This window comes from Ornithorhynchus anatinus, chromosome 14 (assembly GCF_004115215.2).
Source record: "Ornithorhynchus anatinus isolate Pmale09 chromosome 14, mOrnAna1.pri.v4, whole genome shotgun sequence".
Taxonomy (NCBI): domain Eukaryota; kingdom Metazoa; phylum Chordata; class Mammalia; order Monotremata; family Ornithorhynchidae; genus Ornithorhynchus; species Ornithorhynchus anatinus.
This window is the reverse complement of record NC_041741.1, coordinates 4,421,958-4,439,843: the sequence shown is the minus strand read 5'-3', so window position 1 is coordinate 4,439,843 and position 17,886 is coordinate 4,421,958. Positions and strand designations below refer to the sequence as shown.

At 40.3% G+C, this 17,886-nt stretch overlaps 1 protein-coding gene across 2 annotated transcripts in view; it reads right to left on the bottom strand.

Annotated features, from left to right (window-relative positions):
• The window catches only part of MAP4K5 (mitogen-activated protein kinase kinase kinase kinase 5), a 64,653-nt gene that overhangs the window by 37,597 nt on the left and 9,170 nt on the right, over positions 1 to 17,886 (bottom strand). For both annotated transcript variants that reach the window (XM_001515094.4, XM_007663051.2), the window contains exon 2: positions 15,316 to 15,373. In XM_001515094.4, the coding sequence (XP_001515144.3) occupies positions 15,316 to 15,373 (58 nt within the window). The remainder of the gene's footprint in view (positions 1 to 15,315; positions 15,374 to 17,886) is intronic.

Here is a 17,886-nt window from a genome sequence, read left to right as displayed (position 1 = left end):
ACTACTCTGCTGTTTGAACTTGGGGAAGTCACTTAATTTCTCTGTGCCTCAGTCCATCTGTAAAACGGGGATTAAGACTATGAGGTCATGTGAGACATGGACTGTGTCCAACTTATAATAATAATAATAATGTTGGTATTTGTTAAGCGCTTACTATGTGCCGAGCACTGTTCTAAGCGCTGGGGTAGACACAGGGGAATCAGGTTGTCCCACGTGGGGCTCACAGTCTTAATCCCCATTTTACAGATGAGGGAACTGAGGCACTGAGAAGTTAAGTGACTTGCCCAAAGTCACACAGCTGGCAAGTGGCAGAGCTGGGGTTGATTAGCTTGTATCTATCCCAGCACTTAGTATATTGCCTGGCATGTAGTAATCATGTAAATATAATTAAAAAAAACTTAAGTCAGTCTCCCACTGACCAGGATATTGCTCTGTGGTGCCTTGCCAAAGGAAGGGAGCAATAATGCCTTGCAAATGGCAAAATGGAAAGAAGGGAAAAATGAGAAGAAATGGTATGAAAGGTGAGAAGGCAGGAAAGGAAAGGGAGAGAGCCCTCTTCCCCCTGTTCAGAGTGAGCACTCCCTATGCAAAAGGAAGGGAATAGGGACAAAGGGAGCAAAAACGCTCAACACGAAATTTCTTCCATGTTTTGGGGTGGCTTTGTCTACATGTCTTGCTCCCTCTTTCTTTCCATCCTGTCGCCAAGAGTACCAGTGGAGCTGCTCTGTCCCCAGAGGTCCAACTCCTGGGACAAGTCCCCAAGTCCATTTTCCTACCCCACCTGACTCCAGACCCAGGCAGCGCCCTCACAGCCTCCATTCCAGGGGTCCTGCGGCTCACCTTCCTGCTGGCCTCTAGGATGCTCCTCCAGCCAAGGCTCAGACCAATTTTGGGGGGCACCTGTAGCAGTTCCTCAAACAAGTGAGGCTAACTGCTTTTCCCCTCTTCTTCCAAGTGAATCACGGTACAGTTCAAAAAAAAAATCTACTGAAAACTTGGAGTTCCTTAAACAACCCACAATTCAAATGGTCAAGCAGAATCTTCTACCCTATAACACTGTTCACTTGCTTAATCACTTCAGTTCACTCCAAGTCTAACTTAAGCATTCTTTATTTTTAGTGCACATACGGTGAATGACAGGTAAGCCTTTGAAACTTCAAAGGGGCCTTTCAAAAATTTAACATTCTGATCCTTCTTCCTTCCCTAGCAGTATAGAATTTACTGTGCACCACCCCAACATCCGAATGGCAACAAAAATGGTTATAATGCTATTGCTCATGCCCTGAAATAGTCACTGGATTGCTATTGGATATTACGTTCTGACTGTTGTAGCAGGGAACTGGATGGGGCTCACTGGGTCATGTTTTTCCTCTGTTGATGAGACTGCTGTGAGGACAAGCAATTGGGTTTTGTCAGCCGACAGTCTCCTGAAGGGCAAAATGCCCTAGCTGCTTCTCTTTGCATGAAACCCAGAGGTGTGGGAGATCTCTGCTATATATAAACCCAGCACGATCCCCTCTCAACCCCTTTAACAGTTTGGGCCAGACTTTATTTTTCCTTTCCTCTGCAGTTTAGGGCAGGAGAGGGCTAGAGGGAAGCAGGTTATGAAAGGGCTACCCAGGCTACTAATCTGAATAGTTTTCTCAAAGGGTCGTTTTCTTCATCCAGGGTTTCTTAAGGGTGGACAGATCTCGGTGGACAGATCTCTAATATTATGGTTTCAGCTGCATAAAGAGAGTAACCCAGTATTTCAGGATCTCCCCAAATCCTCCATGTACATTTAGTTGGGCTCAATCATCCAAATATTTCATACACGGCCTGGTTTGTTGTTTTTAGTTTTGGGTTGTTTTTTTTGGTGGGGACGGAGGCTTGAAGTAGGTCAAAACATTTTTAGGTCTCATTTATCTAGATACATTTAAATGTAGGCCTATGCAATGGCTGAGCTAGTCCTATGAGTCTCCAGAGTCAGTTGATGGTAGTTCACTTTTTTTTATGTTATTTTCACTCCTGTGGCTCTCTCTCTTGGCTGCTTTACAGATTAAGTTTTAATCAAGTTTCAAAACAAGTCACCATGTGACAGGATTAAAATCCAATAATAGCAAAAACAGAAAAAGAGACTGATCTGAAAGACACACTAGTTGAGGAAATGCAATTTGAAAACATTCTTGCCAAAGGCTGGGAGGAAAGGAGGGTGGAAGGATTTTACACTTCCTGGACTAGGGTGGCCATTCAACTATGTTTATACTGACCAATCCTTTTTTTCCGGCACTTTCTGGTACCGACACAGCTCTTTCATGTATGACACTTTTAAAAATTACTTTTTATTAAAATTTAATCATTTTTATTGGGAGGTCACATGGCCTAATGGAAAGAGCACAGGTCCGTGAGTCAGACAACCTGGGTTCTAATCCTGGCTCTGCCATATGCCTGTACTGTGACCATGGGCAAGCCACAACTTCTCCGTCCCTTAGTTTCCTCTTCTGTAAAATGGGGAAAAATATCTGTTCTCCCTTCTACTTTGAGTGTGAGCCCCATGTCGGACACAGATTGGGTCCAACCTGATTTTTGTATCTCTACCCCAGCACTTAGTACAGTGCTTGGCACAGAATAAGAGCTTAACAAATTGCACAATTATTTTAAATGCCCAGCCTCCCTTTTTCTTGACTCCTACAAAATTAATATGAATACTAAAATAAAATGCTGCTTTAAGATAGTGTACCATTTCTAAAAGTGAAACCTGTATCTATTATATTTTGTAGGCAATAGAGATTAGTTCAAAGCCTCTTGCCAGTGATCTAATTTAAATCATTCTGAGCTGGAGAAAATTCAGCTTTATGAGCTTCTGTAAATTCTGCACCCAGAAGCATGACTCACCTGTAGTCTTGCTGTTGTTAAAAAAAAGTATGTCTGTGGTCTCAAAAAAAGAAACCACACCCCGCTAAACTTACATAGTTTCAAACAAATGCAAATATAATGGAAGTTCTCACTTACGATCAAAATAGGTTGCTGAACCTGCTTGATTTGCTTCTACAATCTTGATTTCTCTGCCAATAAACCATTCATAAGCTGCCACACTGCCTGACACCTCAAGAACTAGCTAGTTCAAGTCCTACTCGATCCAGGACGTTGTTGGGAAAACATCCAAATTTCAAACACATCACATGTGGTGCATCCAACCACTGAAGAGCCCACTGTCTTGGTCCAAGCCAGTTCCAACATGGCTGGATACAGAAGGCAGGATTCTAGAGGCCTTTTTCAGAAAGAAGTAAAAGGTAAATCCGAGTCACTTCTGTACTATAAATGACTAAAAACGTGAGATCATTACTCTGAAGGTACAGCTAAACCCAGCCAATCACTGTCTACCTAAAAAATTCCTCTTGCCCTCTCATATGAATAAGGTATCAGTCATCATAGTAATGATGTACTTTTTTCAAAACTGATTCCAGAAGACCGTAGTAACTGTCACTGCTGAGTCAGACTAATGATTCCAATATCCTGTTTGGCAACAAGTTTGGAATCCTAGTGGGACTACTGACTCCTAACATCTGCATTAATATGCCACCCAAAATCCCGAAGTTACCCTATAGGTACTCCGAAAACCCTTGTTGGACCTATATCTAGAGTTTAGTTTTAATATTTCATAGCTGATCTGCTTGTTGACTTTATTAAAGAATAAAATCTATCAAAAAAGTGAACCTAAAAAAAAACAACACTTTCAAAACCTGATCTTTAACCAACACATGGAAAGCTCGAAGAGATTCAAAGTATAACCAAAAGAGCTTTTCCTCCTGGGTCCTAGTTTACAATTCTTTAAAGCTGCTTTAGAAGCAAACTGATTTAAGTCAAGGACTAATTCTAGATAATTTCTTTAATTTCTAATTCAGCTCTATGCCTTTGTGAGCGTATCTGTAATTCATTTATATTAATGTCTAACTCTCCCTCTAGACTGTAAACTCATTGTGGGCAGGAAACGTGTCTATCAACTCTTGTATTCATTCATTCAATCGTATTTATTGAGCACTGTGTGCAGAGCACTGTACTAGGCGCTTGGAAAGTACAATTCAGCAATAAAGAGAGGCAACCCCTGCCCACACCAGGCTTACAGTCTAGAAGCAGGGGCACAGACATACTAAACTCCCGAGAGTTTAGTACACTGCTCTGCACACAGTAAGCACTCAATAAATACGACTGATTGATTGCTTGAATATTTAGAGTGAAGAGAGAGAGAATCAGGGTTCCTGCAATAATAAAACCTCATTTCCTTTCTCCCGAAGTACTTTTTCCTCAAATTTCCAAGGAAGACCTCATCAAAAAATGGATTTCCCCTCAACTTTCATGCCAATTCTCCTGGATTGGAAATTTTTTTCTAATACCTTGTTGGGTGGGGAAGAGGATCAGGTGGAAGATGTCAAGAGATCAGTCAGGTGAAGAATTTAAAAGAGACTTGGGTAGCAACCTGACAGTGGAAGTCAGGGAAGAGAGCAAATTGTGAGAATATACCCTGGAATATCCCAGGGAAAAGAAGAGGATGAGTGGGCAGCAATCACTCACTATAGTGAGAAAAAGAATGGGCAATATCTCCTCTTCTCCCATTTGGAAATGGTTATGTCTGCACCCTCTTCTAACATGGGAGAAGGCTTTTTGGCTTGGATGGAGTTCCTTAATTTCTTAGGATGAAAACTGTTTGGCTTGCTTTGTACAGGGCAAGAAGTGAGTAATTTGCTGTGGCAGGATTATATTCTCATGCAAATAGGAAAAAATTAATTTTAAGTACAAGTACTATTCTAGTAGGTTTTTGTTTTCAATTTCCCTCCCCTTTCCAACTCTTTGCAGCATATTCTCCTTGTCCACAAGGAGTACATGAGGGATTTAACTGTATGACGAGGATACTTGCTATCTGTTTTCCATCTCCAGACCAAGAGAGAATGGGTAGAAACAGAAGCAATGCTTCTATTTAGTAAGTAAAAGGAATAGGTTATAATGGTTGATTGGGATTTATTTTCCTGGAAAGCTTTAAAAAATATATGAACTACCAATCAATAACTTCACAGTTTTTTTGGTGTAGTCATCTTGGAGAAGGAATTAGAAGGTCCCTTCTACCACTACAATTCTATCATAGGCAGGAATGAAGCAACACAATGAGTAATAACGCATGGATGCCATGAAAATGGAAACCCAGTTAAAGGTATACGAAATCTCAAAATATAAGACATGTAGAATAATGATGGCACCAGCTGTTCTTCTGTACTATTTAGCTGTAATTAGTGTTATGTAGAATGTATCACTGTGGTCTTACTGCTGTTTTGATTCAGGGAAACTGGAACATAACATTTCGAATTACTTGGTCCAGCACCTTTCAAAGTCTTTCCGCTTTTTATTGTAAACTATCATTCCTGGGTTTAGGTAGAATGACTTCCTATAGTGACCGACATACATATTACCTTACAATAATGACCCCAGGTGAATGTGAGTAATTAATTTGACATGTACTCTTCAATAAAATCCTTCTGAATGATTTTCTGCCTAAGAATCTGCTTAATTATTGTTTATGAAAACAAAACCATAGGAAATAAAAGTCTGTGGCACTGCCAATGCTAACCAAAAGGTCCCAGATTATCTTTGTTAGTATGTGGCAACTGTAGGTGGTTTTTAATGACTCAGTACCCTACTTATGAAAGTGGAGGCTAGCACCATTAAAGCTGGTAATAGCTATGTGAAATGTCACAATAAGATGAAGCCATTAAGGTGTGGTACATTTTTAAAAAAACGATTTCACTTAAAATAGGCTCACACCAAAATATCTAAAGAGGATCAAAATTTAAAATATTTTCTTTAGTCAACCAGTTCACAATTTAGATCTATCAAAAATAAACATAACTGAAAAGATGCCTCAGTCCACAAGTAATTTAATGCACATGATGATGAATGCAGAAGCCTAAAAATTAAGCTGCAAATATAAAAGTTGCAGTATCCCTAATTTCACTCCAAGGCAATAGCAATAATCATACTCTATCACCCTTAAACAGGGTAAACTCCTAACTTTACCTAGCTCTCAATTCTCCACTTCTGTGCCTTCTCCCATTCTGTTCCCCCATCTTGGCCCTCCCTCCCTCCCTAAATCCAACAAACCTCGGCCCTCCCCAGATTTCAAAGCCTTCCTGAAAGTCCACCTCCTCCAACAAATCTTCCCTAATTCATTACACAACCCAAGTTGTGTAAAGCCATTAGCCATCTCTAGAGCTCACACATTTACACATTCCTCAAGCCCTTCTGTAGATGTACTTTTTCAGCTGTAATTATTTATTTTGATCACTCTGTTCTAGGTCTGTCTCTCTCAGAGTGTAGGTTTCTTATGGACAGGGAATATAACAGTTGCCTGTTCTGTACTTCCCAAGCCCTTAGTACAGTGTACTGTACCCAAGGGGTTCTCAAAAAAAAATTATGATTACTATTCTCCTATAGAGGGTGATATGTGGTATTGATACTTCAAACTCATTTTTTTAAATTAATTTCATTGTGAAATTGCAAAGAACTTCCTTCTCAAATACATATTTCACAGAAGACACTGTCTACATTAAGTCTCAACCACTTCTGGAGCACTTACGAGATTATGGACTGAATAATTCTGTCAGTCTTGAAATACTACTTCTACATTTGAGCCGGGCTGATTAAACAATTACTCATTTCTCTTGCAAGTATTTTCTTCACCGGGGAGTGCTTGACTGATCCTCTGTCATTTAATTACACCAAGTTCACTGTAAATATAACAGGCCCTTGAAACAATGAGCTGATCTTCACATTTTGTAACTAACACGACTACACTACCATATACAAGACTAGAAGAGTCTATTGTCTGTCTTTTCCATCCTAGTTTCCAATGTCACCTGCACTCCAGTTAATGTTCTAAGCCACTATGCAGTAATATGTTTTTGAGTGAAATGTCGACTTCCATGACTTGCTGTAAAGGCTCATTAAGAGAGGAAACTCAAATAAATATTGAATACAGTTTACAGGAACCTCACTATCTTTCAATATGCAAGTATTCTCTTTAAATTCTTTTTGGAATTTTACACTGAAGCTTTCCCCTACCAATTCATTCTTAATCTACTTGACGTTTGAGGGGGAGAAGAGAAAACAAGAAAGCATTTTCATAGATGGGAATACAAATGTCTTGCTTGGTTGGCCATTCAGGACTGGAATTATCGTAACTAAATAGTTACTCAGTGTCATTTACTAAGATCTGAATTCAACATCTACTCATAACCTGTTTCCAAATTGCAATGAAATCTGATTTGCTTCCTAGTCATCCAAATAAAGCCAAATGATTTTCATCCCCAGAATTCCAACAACCTTAAGGCCATCACTGAATAGATCAACCTCAAAGTTATTTTTGCACACATTACCAAGTTGAAAATGCTTCAGAAATAATAACCAATCAGTATATACAATTGCAAGCAAAATGCTGGCAATCTTAAACTAAAAAAATATTTTAAAGACACTAGTGCCAATGCTTGCAGCTTTGTATACTGATTTAAGGATTCTCAGCTCAGAAATTTATGCAAAAATAGATATGTAGATAAAAGCTCTTCATCAGTAGTTCTCCATTAGAGTGTATGAGCAGGTTCCTCTGGATGTGAAGATGATGCTACTGATGGGGAGTCTTTCCTGCCTGAGGATAGATAGTAATGTAAGTCTAGCCCCCTTAATTCTGCATAAATCTCAAACCAAAAATAAACTTTAAACAAAGTAGCCTCAAATTGCAGGAAGCTGCCTAATGAAAAAAAATTCACTTACAACGAAATAACAGAAGGAAAGGTTTTTGAGATGCAGGAGCATCTCAAAAACTGCTGCATGGACTCAGGAGACCTAGTTGAGCTTCTGGCTATTCCTGAGTCACAGGCAGGACCATTCCTAGGGGGCCTCAGGTGGGAGATTATCGTTTCTGGGCCTACCCAGAAGAAGGAGGTTTTCAAGGAATGAAACTTCTTACTGGGAGGTACCTTAGTTCTTCAACCAACTGTCTCCTTCCTTCGCAGTTCAGCAGCCAATGTAGCCCAACTTCTCCCCTGCCCTGCTGTTCTTCAATCAACTGCTTTCTACCCTGCTGGACCGAGTCTGTGACACCTTGTTTCTAGGAGTCCCACACTAAACTGTGAGTCCTGGATCAAGCAACTCACAGATCTCCTGAAGCTGGAGAGGGGCAAATGTCCCAAAAGGGCTATTGCACGGGGGAGAGGGGAGAGAAGAGCGCTCTGTTTATAGGGATTATCTTCAGTGAGACAAAAACTCAACATCATAATCTCCCTATTTGCAATTGTGGTGTAATACCTATCTTGTATAGTTTACCCACAAATTGCGCTATTCATTTAAAATTTATAGTATTGTTGTGGTTTCATTTCATCTTAAATCATCATCTTTTTTTACCACTCTGTGCTCTCAAAAACAAAAAAAAGGAATCATATTGGCAAGTAATTATCTTTTCATGTCGAAACACAAACCCAGTAAAAAGCTCATCTGCTAAACCCATATGAGGAAGTGCTGTTGATTTGTTTGGCTTCAGTACAACTCCCAAGAAGCTGTTGAATACAGTCTTAAGTTCTTTTCTGAAATGGAGATGGCTCCAAAATTATTTGAAACATCTGAACCAAATGTTGGGAAAATTCATTAAAATACCAAGGCAAACTAAATAGCCCAAGTTCTTTCCAAAAGATGTGAAAAAAATCTTCTTCTCAACTTTAGTGCGGCTGTTAAACCAATGGCAAAAACATGAAAAACCTTTTGGAATTTTAAAAATGTATCTTCTTACAAAAGCAACTTATTCACAATAAGGTTAGTTTCACTTGTGGATAAGCACTTAGTACAGTGATCTGCATACACTAAGCACTCAATAAATAGCACTGATTGATTTGTGGGCCCAAAGGGAGGAAAAAACACCCCATACACAAAATGGAAAAAAGGATTCCAATTTACTAGGCTTGTGAGCCCCACGTGGGACAGGGACTGTGCCCAACCTAATTATCTTGTCTCTACCCCAGGGCTTAGTACATTGTTTGGCACATAGCAAGCACTTAAATAACACAATTACTATTACTAGGTCAAATGTATGGAAAAGTGTTCGGATACTAGTTACTATAAAAGGAAGGACACAAATGTTTTACATTTTTACAGAAAAAAGTTGATTTTTCTCACCTAGTTCCTTTAAGGGTCATAAAATCCCACCATTTGGATTGTATGCATTCCTTTGTTTTAGAACATTATGTACGATTCCATTAACATTCTCCACAGAGTACAGAGACTAGCTTCAAAACATCATGGAAGAAAGCCACCCTCATTAACATGGCCCATTGGCTCATGGCTTTCAAGAAATCAGGTCAGACTTTTAAAAGCTCAGATAAGTATGAATTTTAATTTGAAAAGACATCCCTAACACAATTGGGCTCCAGGCTACTGGTGTTTACTGAAAATAGGTAGATGCCTATTGCTACTTGGAAGAGAAGTGTCTGTGAAAAGTTGCTGGGACGGTAAAAGTGGGCTTGATGCTTTTTCTATCTGGGGGAGAAGAGCTTGACTCCCTTCTGAGAAGATGGTCAAATGCCACCCCGGCCAGGTCTGGCAGGACTGGGTCTGCCCAAACTCTAAAAGAAGACTTGTTCCTCAAGGAGGGCAGGGAGGAGCAACCTAGGCAGTCACATTCAATCCCGCTTGCGGTTTACACCTACTGGAACACGGACTGCAAAGTGGATAAGCAGCATATGTGGTTACATATTCCTACACAAGCTGTACTTTTTAATAATTGTCTTTTAGTTTATGAATACTTTTCTTCGGGACTTATTAGGAAATAGAATAGGAAAAAAAAAACTGATGACTAGACCCTAGCCTCATTTCTTGCAGAAACGATGATAGTGAGTGGGGCTTTCACGTCAGCAGAAACATCCACTGGTCCAACACTAACACAAAAGATAATTTTTTTTTTTTTAAAGTGCTCAATGATAAAAACACATCCCTCTCATACACTAAAATATCAGACCAGAGGCCTGATTCATCTGGACTTACCCTTGGCCTGATAGGAACTCCCATGGTGACCAGAGAAGCAGCGTGGCCTGATAGAGGACCTGGGTTTTAATCCCAGCTCCACTATTTGTCAGCTGTGTGACCTTGGACTGGGCATTTAACTTCTCTGTGCCTCAGTTTCCTTATCTGTAATATGAGGATTAAATCCCATTTAGACTTGTGAGCCCCATGTAGACAGGGACTGTGCCCAACCTGATTATCTTGTATCTATCCCAGTGCTTAGTTCAGAGCTTGGCACAAAGTTAGTGCTTAAATACCAGAGGCCTCTCAATAATAATAATAATGTTGGTATTTGTTAAGCGCTTACTATGTGCCGAGCACTGTTCTAAGCGCTGGGGTAGACACAGGGGAATCAGGTTGTCCCACGTGGGGCTCACAGTCTTAATCCCCATTTTACAGATGAGGGAACTGAGGCACCGAGAAGTTAAGTGACTTGCCCAAAGTCACATAGCTGACAAGTGGCCGAGTGGGATTCGAACCCATGACCTCTGACTCCAAAGCCCGTGCTCTTTCCACTGAGCCACGCTGCTTGCTTCTCAAGACCATCCTAGGCTCAACGTGCTCTTTCAATTCATTGATGGGCTGCCAGGGGCAGCTAACACTCCTATGTTTTGTTATTAGGACAGCCCAACGAGAAGCAGCATGGCCTAATGGATGGAGCACGGGCCTGGGAGTCAGAAAGACCTGGGTCCTAATCCCAGCTCCACCACTTGCCTGTTGTGTGACCCTGGGCAAGTCACTTCCCTTCTCTGTGCCTCATTAATCTCATTTGTAAAATGGGGATTAAGACTGTGAGCCCCAAGTGGGACATGGACTGTGTCCAACTTGACTAGTTTCTATCTACCCCAAAGCTCAGTATAGTGTCTGGAACATAGTAAGCGCTTTAACAAATGCCATTTTTTTTTTAAAAAAAAAAAAAGCCCAATGTGAGCTCTGACAGGGAGTAGGTGCTCCATCCAGATGCTCTTTCCCTCCAACGGAAGTTCACATGGTTTTACCTCCCAGTGACAGTCATGTTTCCTGTAAACCGCTAATGTATAATTGGCTCCACTCCATATCACCTCCAACCCAGGTTTTGATTCACTGTCTTATTCCTACAACTAGTCCTTGGCTTTGTCCATTTCCTCCCTCTCCGTTAACATGTCTCACCATAACACTGCTTCTCATCCTTTCCTTTAGTCTTCACACTTAAACCCCTGGGCAAATGTGCCCCACTTGGTGTCAGGTCACAAATTTATTCAGTGATTGATGGAAATGCAACTTTCACACTATTCATCAGATGGGGCAAAAAAATGAAATCCAGGGCTCCCACCTGACCTGAGACCACTTTACCAATAAGCATACTCTCGAACGGTCTGCTGTCGCAGCAACAATTTCCTGGAGAATTTAACCTGTCTCTATGATGGCCATCACTGTTGAGTAGTTTACAATTGCAATGATCCTTCTTTATTTCCAAGAAACATTAAGCAAGAACCCCCCAACCAAAAACAAACAGTTCTCCACGTTGGTATATGTCCATGTAACTTTTGCTAATCTCTTTCCTTCCCAGCAAACCTCAGACTTAGTGAGGTCTGGATAGATAGTAAACTATTCAAATGATTGCCTGAATTTCCCGAACAGCAAAAGGTATCTTTAAAGTCTTAGCTAACATTACAATTAGAAGGTGTCACTTCCTCCTACAGATGGATTATATATTATCCTTATAATTCAAGTCTATTTTAATCAGTGACAAGTTTAACCAGATTTGTCAGGGGAACCCACTCTGTAGTCTGAAAGACGACCCTTTTTTCTCCAAACCATCACACTCTGGCACTCTAGTGTGCTAGAGCAGGGCAGCCATGTGGGAAGCTAGGAATGCAAAGTCTCACCTGGAAGCATTTTTAAAAGTACGCATTGTCATGTTTTAAGAGCACTTAGCTGTCCATTAAAATACTCTGGAATTTCAGAATTGGCTCTTAAAAGATTACATTTATTTATAATTTAAGTGCTTAAAATGGGAGAGAGAATGACAACATACAACTAACCAAAAATATCTTGGCACATAAAACCATTTTATGGACATAGATCTGCTACCCAACCAACTCCCTGAAAAGTTAACTTCCCACACTATAACTATACAATTACCCATGACAATATGGTTGGCCACATCAGAATTGGTGGAACCTTGTTTAATCCTTTCCTCAGACCCAAGCTAGTTAAGCAGGGTGGTGTTCTATCAAGTCGAAACCTAATCTATTCTACAGTTGGTGTTTAAGGACACAAGAAATCTGGAAATAGTACTCTGAATCAGATTCTGATCTGCTGGGAAATTCTCCCTACTCAACAGGCTAAAACGACCATTGAAAATCCTTCAATAAGTAGTTTCTACACACTGATGACTGTGCTCTAAAAACACACCCACCTGAGGACCTGAAGATGACTATGAACCACTTTTCAAGAATCAGCAAAACCCCACTTTTTTTTTAATAGTATTTGCTAAGCACTTCCGATGTGCCAGGTACTGTACTAAGCTCTACTGTCTGAAAATAGTCTAAAGAAGACCAAGGTTATATATACAAACCTCCAAATGGTCAACTTACACAGGACCAAAGATCACCACTAATGACACTGAACTGAATGCTCACACTGTCTGATGGTGGCAAGTGTGTAGACTGAGAGCAGAAAACTGAATCAGGAAGATTAACAGGCTCTTTGGGAAACTGACAAAAGGTGCACACTTGAGACCACACACTAGTGGCTTTTAGATCAATGGCAGTGTCTAAGCTTCTCTAACAGCTATAATAATAATGTTGGTATTTGTTTAGCGCTTACTACGTGCCAAGCACTGTTCTAAGCACTGGGGTAGATACAAGATCATCAGGTTGTCCCAGGTGGGGCTCACAGTCTACATCCCCATTTGATAGATGAGGGAACTGAGGCCCAGAGAAGTGAAGTGACTTGCCCAAGGTCACCCAGCCAAGTGGCGGAGGCGGGATTAGAACCCACGACCTCTGACTCCTAAGGCCGGGCTCTTGCTATGAGATTGGGACTTTTCAAAGGGACCAAAATGACTTCAGGGAAGTTTCAAGAGGTCTTCCTCTATGGTATTAACATTACGTGGCTAGGCAGGATTACAGAGACATGCTAGTCCAGGCAACGCCAAAGTACTCTTTCGTTGGGTGAGATGTGAAAGATATATGTAATTAGCTGCTGAATGGAGAGATTATGTGTGTGAGCTGTGGGGAGGGAGAGGGCAAGACACCAAAATGAGCCAGAAGAAAGAAAAATCTTAGACAACACAGAACTCTGGACAATTGGAAGGCAGAGTTAGAAAGCAGAATAGTCCTGCATGCAGCAATTAAAAATGGGAGACTTTCAAACTAAAGACCTCCAGAAGGTATGTCTCAGATGGAGAAATAAAAATAGTGCCAGGTAAATGCAACAGTGGAAAAGGGGAAAATATTTATCTGCACAAAAACAAGAAAAGGATTGCCAGTGTCACACTGGCACCCTACTTAAAAATCACCTCCTCCAAGAGGCGTTCCCAGACTGAGCTCCTCTTCCCCCTCTACTCCCTCTGCCATCCCCCCTTTACCTCTCCGCAGCTAAAGCCTCATTTTCCCCTTTTCCCTCTGCTCCTCCACCTCTCCCTTCTCATCCCCACAGCACTGTACTCGTCCGCTCAACTGTATATATTTTCGTTACCCTATTTATTTTGTTAATGAATTGTACATCGCCTCGATTCTATTTAGTTGCCATCGGTTTTTACAAGATGTTCTTCCCCTTGACGCTGTTTATTGCCATTGTTCTCGTCTGTCCGTCTCCCCCGATTAGACTGTAAGCCCGTCAAACGGCAGGGACCGTCTCTATCTGTTGCCGACTTGTTCATCCCAAGCGCTTAGTACAGTGCTCTGCACATAGTAAGCGCTCAATAAATACTATTGAATGAATGAATGAATTTTCAGCCACATTTGGCCACTCTGATACAGTATAATGTCTTTTCTTTGAACTTTGAATGACATTATATATATATATATTCATTCTACCAAGGACTATCATATACTCTGGGGCTTAAGTAGACCTTAGATATTAGCCCAAAATTTAATCCTATACAGTCTGTATAAATCCAACCTCTCTCATCCTAAAGGGAACATGTCTACCAACTCAGTTATATTGTACTCTCTCAAGTGCTTATCACAGTGCTCGGCCCACATTATATAAATATACTCTGTAAATATGCTTGGCTGATCCTAAAGGGATTGGTTGGGGTGGAGGGGGAGGATGATGGGCACACAGTGGATTAAGAGCTCAACCAATGAGATAAGGCAAAACTTAAGTAAGAGTTTAAAACTCAACCCACCCACAAACAGCCCACACATGGTGGTTCAAATGTGGAGGGAAATAGGTGAGATCATGCTGGGAAAAAAAAAATGCTCGGGGTTGTTTTCAAGCACTGAAATGGGGGCGAGGAGGAAGGTGACTTGAAAACAACTGAAGTACTACATAGCTTCTGTCAAAACAAGTAAAATTCATAAAAGTTGAGGAAGACTAGAAAGCCTTATAAAGCTTGTCAGCATCACCTTACCCTCACTCTGACTTCTATCAGCAGTTCACTAGCCCCTCCCGATGCTAGTCCTGCTGGTGGTCCAAGGACAAGAGCAAGGCTCTGCAAGTCTAGACTCAACAAACAATAGGGGAATACCTGCTGGGGCCATAAAGAGTGGGGAAGGCTTCTGACTGAAGCTGCAGCTAGGGCGTTCCATGAGGTGGAAAGATACAGAAGGGATCCTGAAAAACAGCTGGCAAACACTGGAGGCAAAAACCACAGTGGTGTCCAAGGTAACCATCTTTTGGATGATGGTGCTACGGTACAGTATTGGCAATATATTCCAGTCACTTTGGCTCTAAATGGGTCCTGTATGTAAAAAAAATACCCAACAAATCTCTGCACGCACTTCAATGTGCTGCATCCTTGCCCACCTACACACTCACCGCACAAGTCACCAGCACTGGAATCAATTTATCAATTCCTTTTATGTAGGTCCTCGGTCCTGAAATCTATCAACTGACACTTGTTACATTGCTAAAAACCTGATCTGTTTTGGACGAGGGGGAAAAATAGTGGAAAGCCTTTTCCATAGAATATTCTGTAGCTCTTGATTAACTTAATCTTTCCAACACAAAAAAAGGTTTTCTGGTGTATTTCAAAAGATTAAAGCAATTAAAAAAAAAGGAGGAAGATGTTTTAAAGGGTATAAAACTTACCTGGCTCTAGCTTGATAATTTTTACTGCAGCCAACTCTCCTGAATGTACATTTCTGGCCTAAAAATGCAAGAAAAAGTTATAAAAAGTTATAGGAGCATGTCATCTTATAAAGGTCAATTATATTACGCTATTATCTCAACAAATATTATAAAAGCATAGGTTACCTGATACCACTTTTTACATTTTTGAAGCTTTATCAGTCTCGCTTTTACCATTTCAGCCCTGTTTTGTCTATTTTATGGGCGCATTTCATGCATACCAATTTTAAACTGTATTTTGCTAGAACAGTGTACCAAGAGCTATACACTGAGATGAATTCAATAATTTTATTGTTCCTTAAAATACTGCATCCCTCTTCAATTTCTGCCAATGCATTTTTGAGGAGATGACAATCAACTGCCAGAAACCTGAGAGAAATGGTCATATTTCACACATTTTCTATAAAATCCTAGCAGTCAAATTTTAGTATAGTATTAATTCATCTCCCAATCAATTCATTACTTACATTATAACATGCTAATATCACGGGGCATGTCACCCCAAGTGGCTTGGTGGAAAGAACACAGGCCTGGGAGCCAGAGGACCTAGGTTCTAATCCCAGCTCTTCCACTTACCTGCTGTGTGACTTTGGGCAGATTACAACTTCTCAGTGTCTCAGTTCCCTTATCTGGTAAATGGGGATTCAGTACCTCTTTTCTCCCTTCTCCTTACAATATGAACCTCATATGGGATCAGATTATCTTGTATCTACCCCAGTGCTTCATACTGTGCTTGGCACATAGTAAAGTGCTGAACAAAGACCATACCTATTATTATTAGGCCACACTGCTTGTTTTTTAGGAGGCAGACTCTAGACACGAATACTCCTTCAATCATTTTGGAAACAATGGGATATACTCTTCTGACAATGTGTTTCTGTCTGGAGAAGTAATGATGCTGTGTGGGAAGAAATAGTTGTGCACCTTCAGTTAGAGGGTTTTCCTCAATATGAACACTGGGCGTATAAAATAATTTACTCTTACAACCACTTTGTTGGAACTTAGCCTTGAAGTGGCTTTTGTGGCCCTGATTTTGAATGGGATTACCGATAAATGTTATTTCCCTGATTACTTTTGGCCCTCTCAATAATATTCACAACCCTAATGGGAAAGAACACTATGAGAGGAACACTGAACAAACACCAACTGGAAAGCAAAATGAAACAAAAATCCTTGAGCCTTTATTCTTGAAGGAACTTTTTGATCCTTCTGTTAATGGGGAAGATGCAAAACGTTGACTAAACACCAAAAAAGCGGAGAAAAGAGGAGTGGAGGAGGGATGTTTTTTCAAAGTCACCTTGCCATCACAATTTAATCAATGGTATTTGCTGAGCTCTTAATATGGGCAGAGTACTGTACTAAGTGCTTGGGAAAGTATGATAAAGTAGACCCAAACCCTGTTCTCAAGGGATTTACAATTCAGCAGGGGAGACAGACATTAAAATAAATTACAAGTGGATTGGGGGGGGGGGGGGGGTAAGGATATGTACATAAAAGCTGTGGGGGTGGGGCGAAATCCTAAAGGATACTGAGCTGAGCTGTTCCTCACAAAATTTTGGATAGGAATGGGTTGACCAGAGGGCAAGTAAGAAATTCCAGAAATATATGTATGACAACAAAAATCTATTTTTCAATTCCAGGTGCCACCAGTTAACTGTGGCAGAATCATCACTACACTTTAGTGTAACTGTGAATCCTAGTTACATAAGAAAATCTAGTTATATGAGTAAAATGGCAAGAGTAAACTGTACCCTAGTGATAGGAAAAGACATCTAACTTCATTCTGTTTTGCAGACAGATTCTTTTATCCAAAAATGAAGAACCATTCAGCAATTCTTCGCAGTCAGTAATTTTCCAGCTGCATGTTGCAAATATAAAGCAGTACCAGGCTCTTTTATAATGGACTCAAAGGCTTTCAGAAAAAAAAAATCTCCAGAGACTTCACAAATTCAATTCAGTGAAAAGATCCCTTTCTCTGTCTCTAAAATAAAACTACTTCTTACAAAAGAGCAGTGCATTAATACGTTTTTATAAATCCTATCTTTGTCTTCAAAAAGCGGAAAAAAAGTTTAATAAAAACTGTATAGAACGTTGCAAAAGAAAAATAAAAACAAGTAAAGCAAATTCTTAGTTAGGAAGCCACTTGTCACCTTCCCTAGTTAGAAGCTTTCAGGAAAAATACTTTTAAGACCCAGCTTTCTAGGATAATGTTTCTTCACGGTGCAAAACTGTACTCCTACTAATTCAGAAAGAAATCTTCCTAAGTGAAAAAGATGAAATACAGAGTAAACTAAGAGTTGCTTGTCCCTTGTACTCAGGGACAATGTCACAGAATAACCACGAAATTTATTAAGCACTTACTAGATGGCAAGTGCTGGGATGGATGTAAAATGATTATACTGGACACAGACTCTGACCCACACAGGGCTCACAATTTAAGAGGGATACCTAGCAATCAATCAATCATAGTTATTGAGATAATACAATAGAAACACTTAGTATTTTATCATTTTGTAGATAAAGTAAATGAGG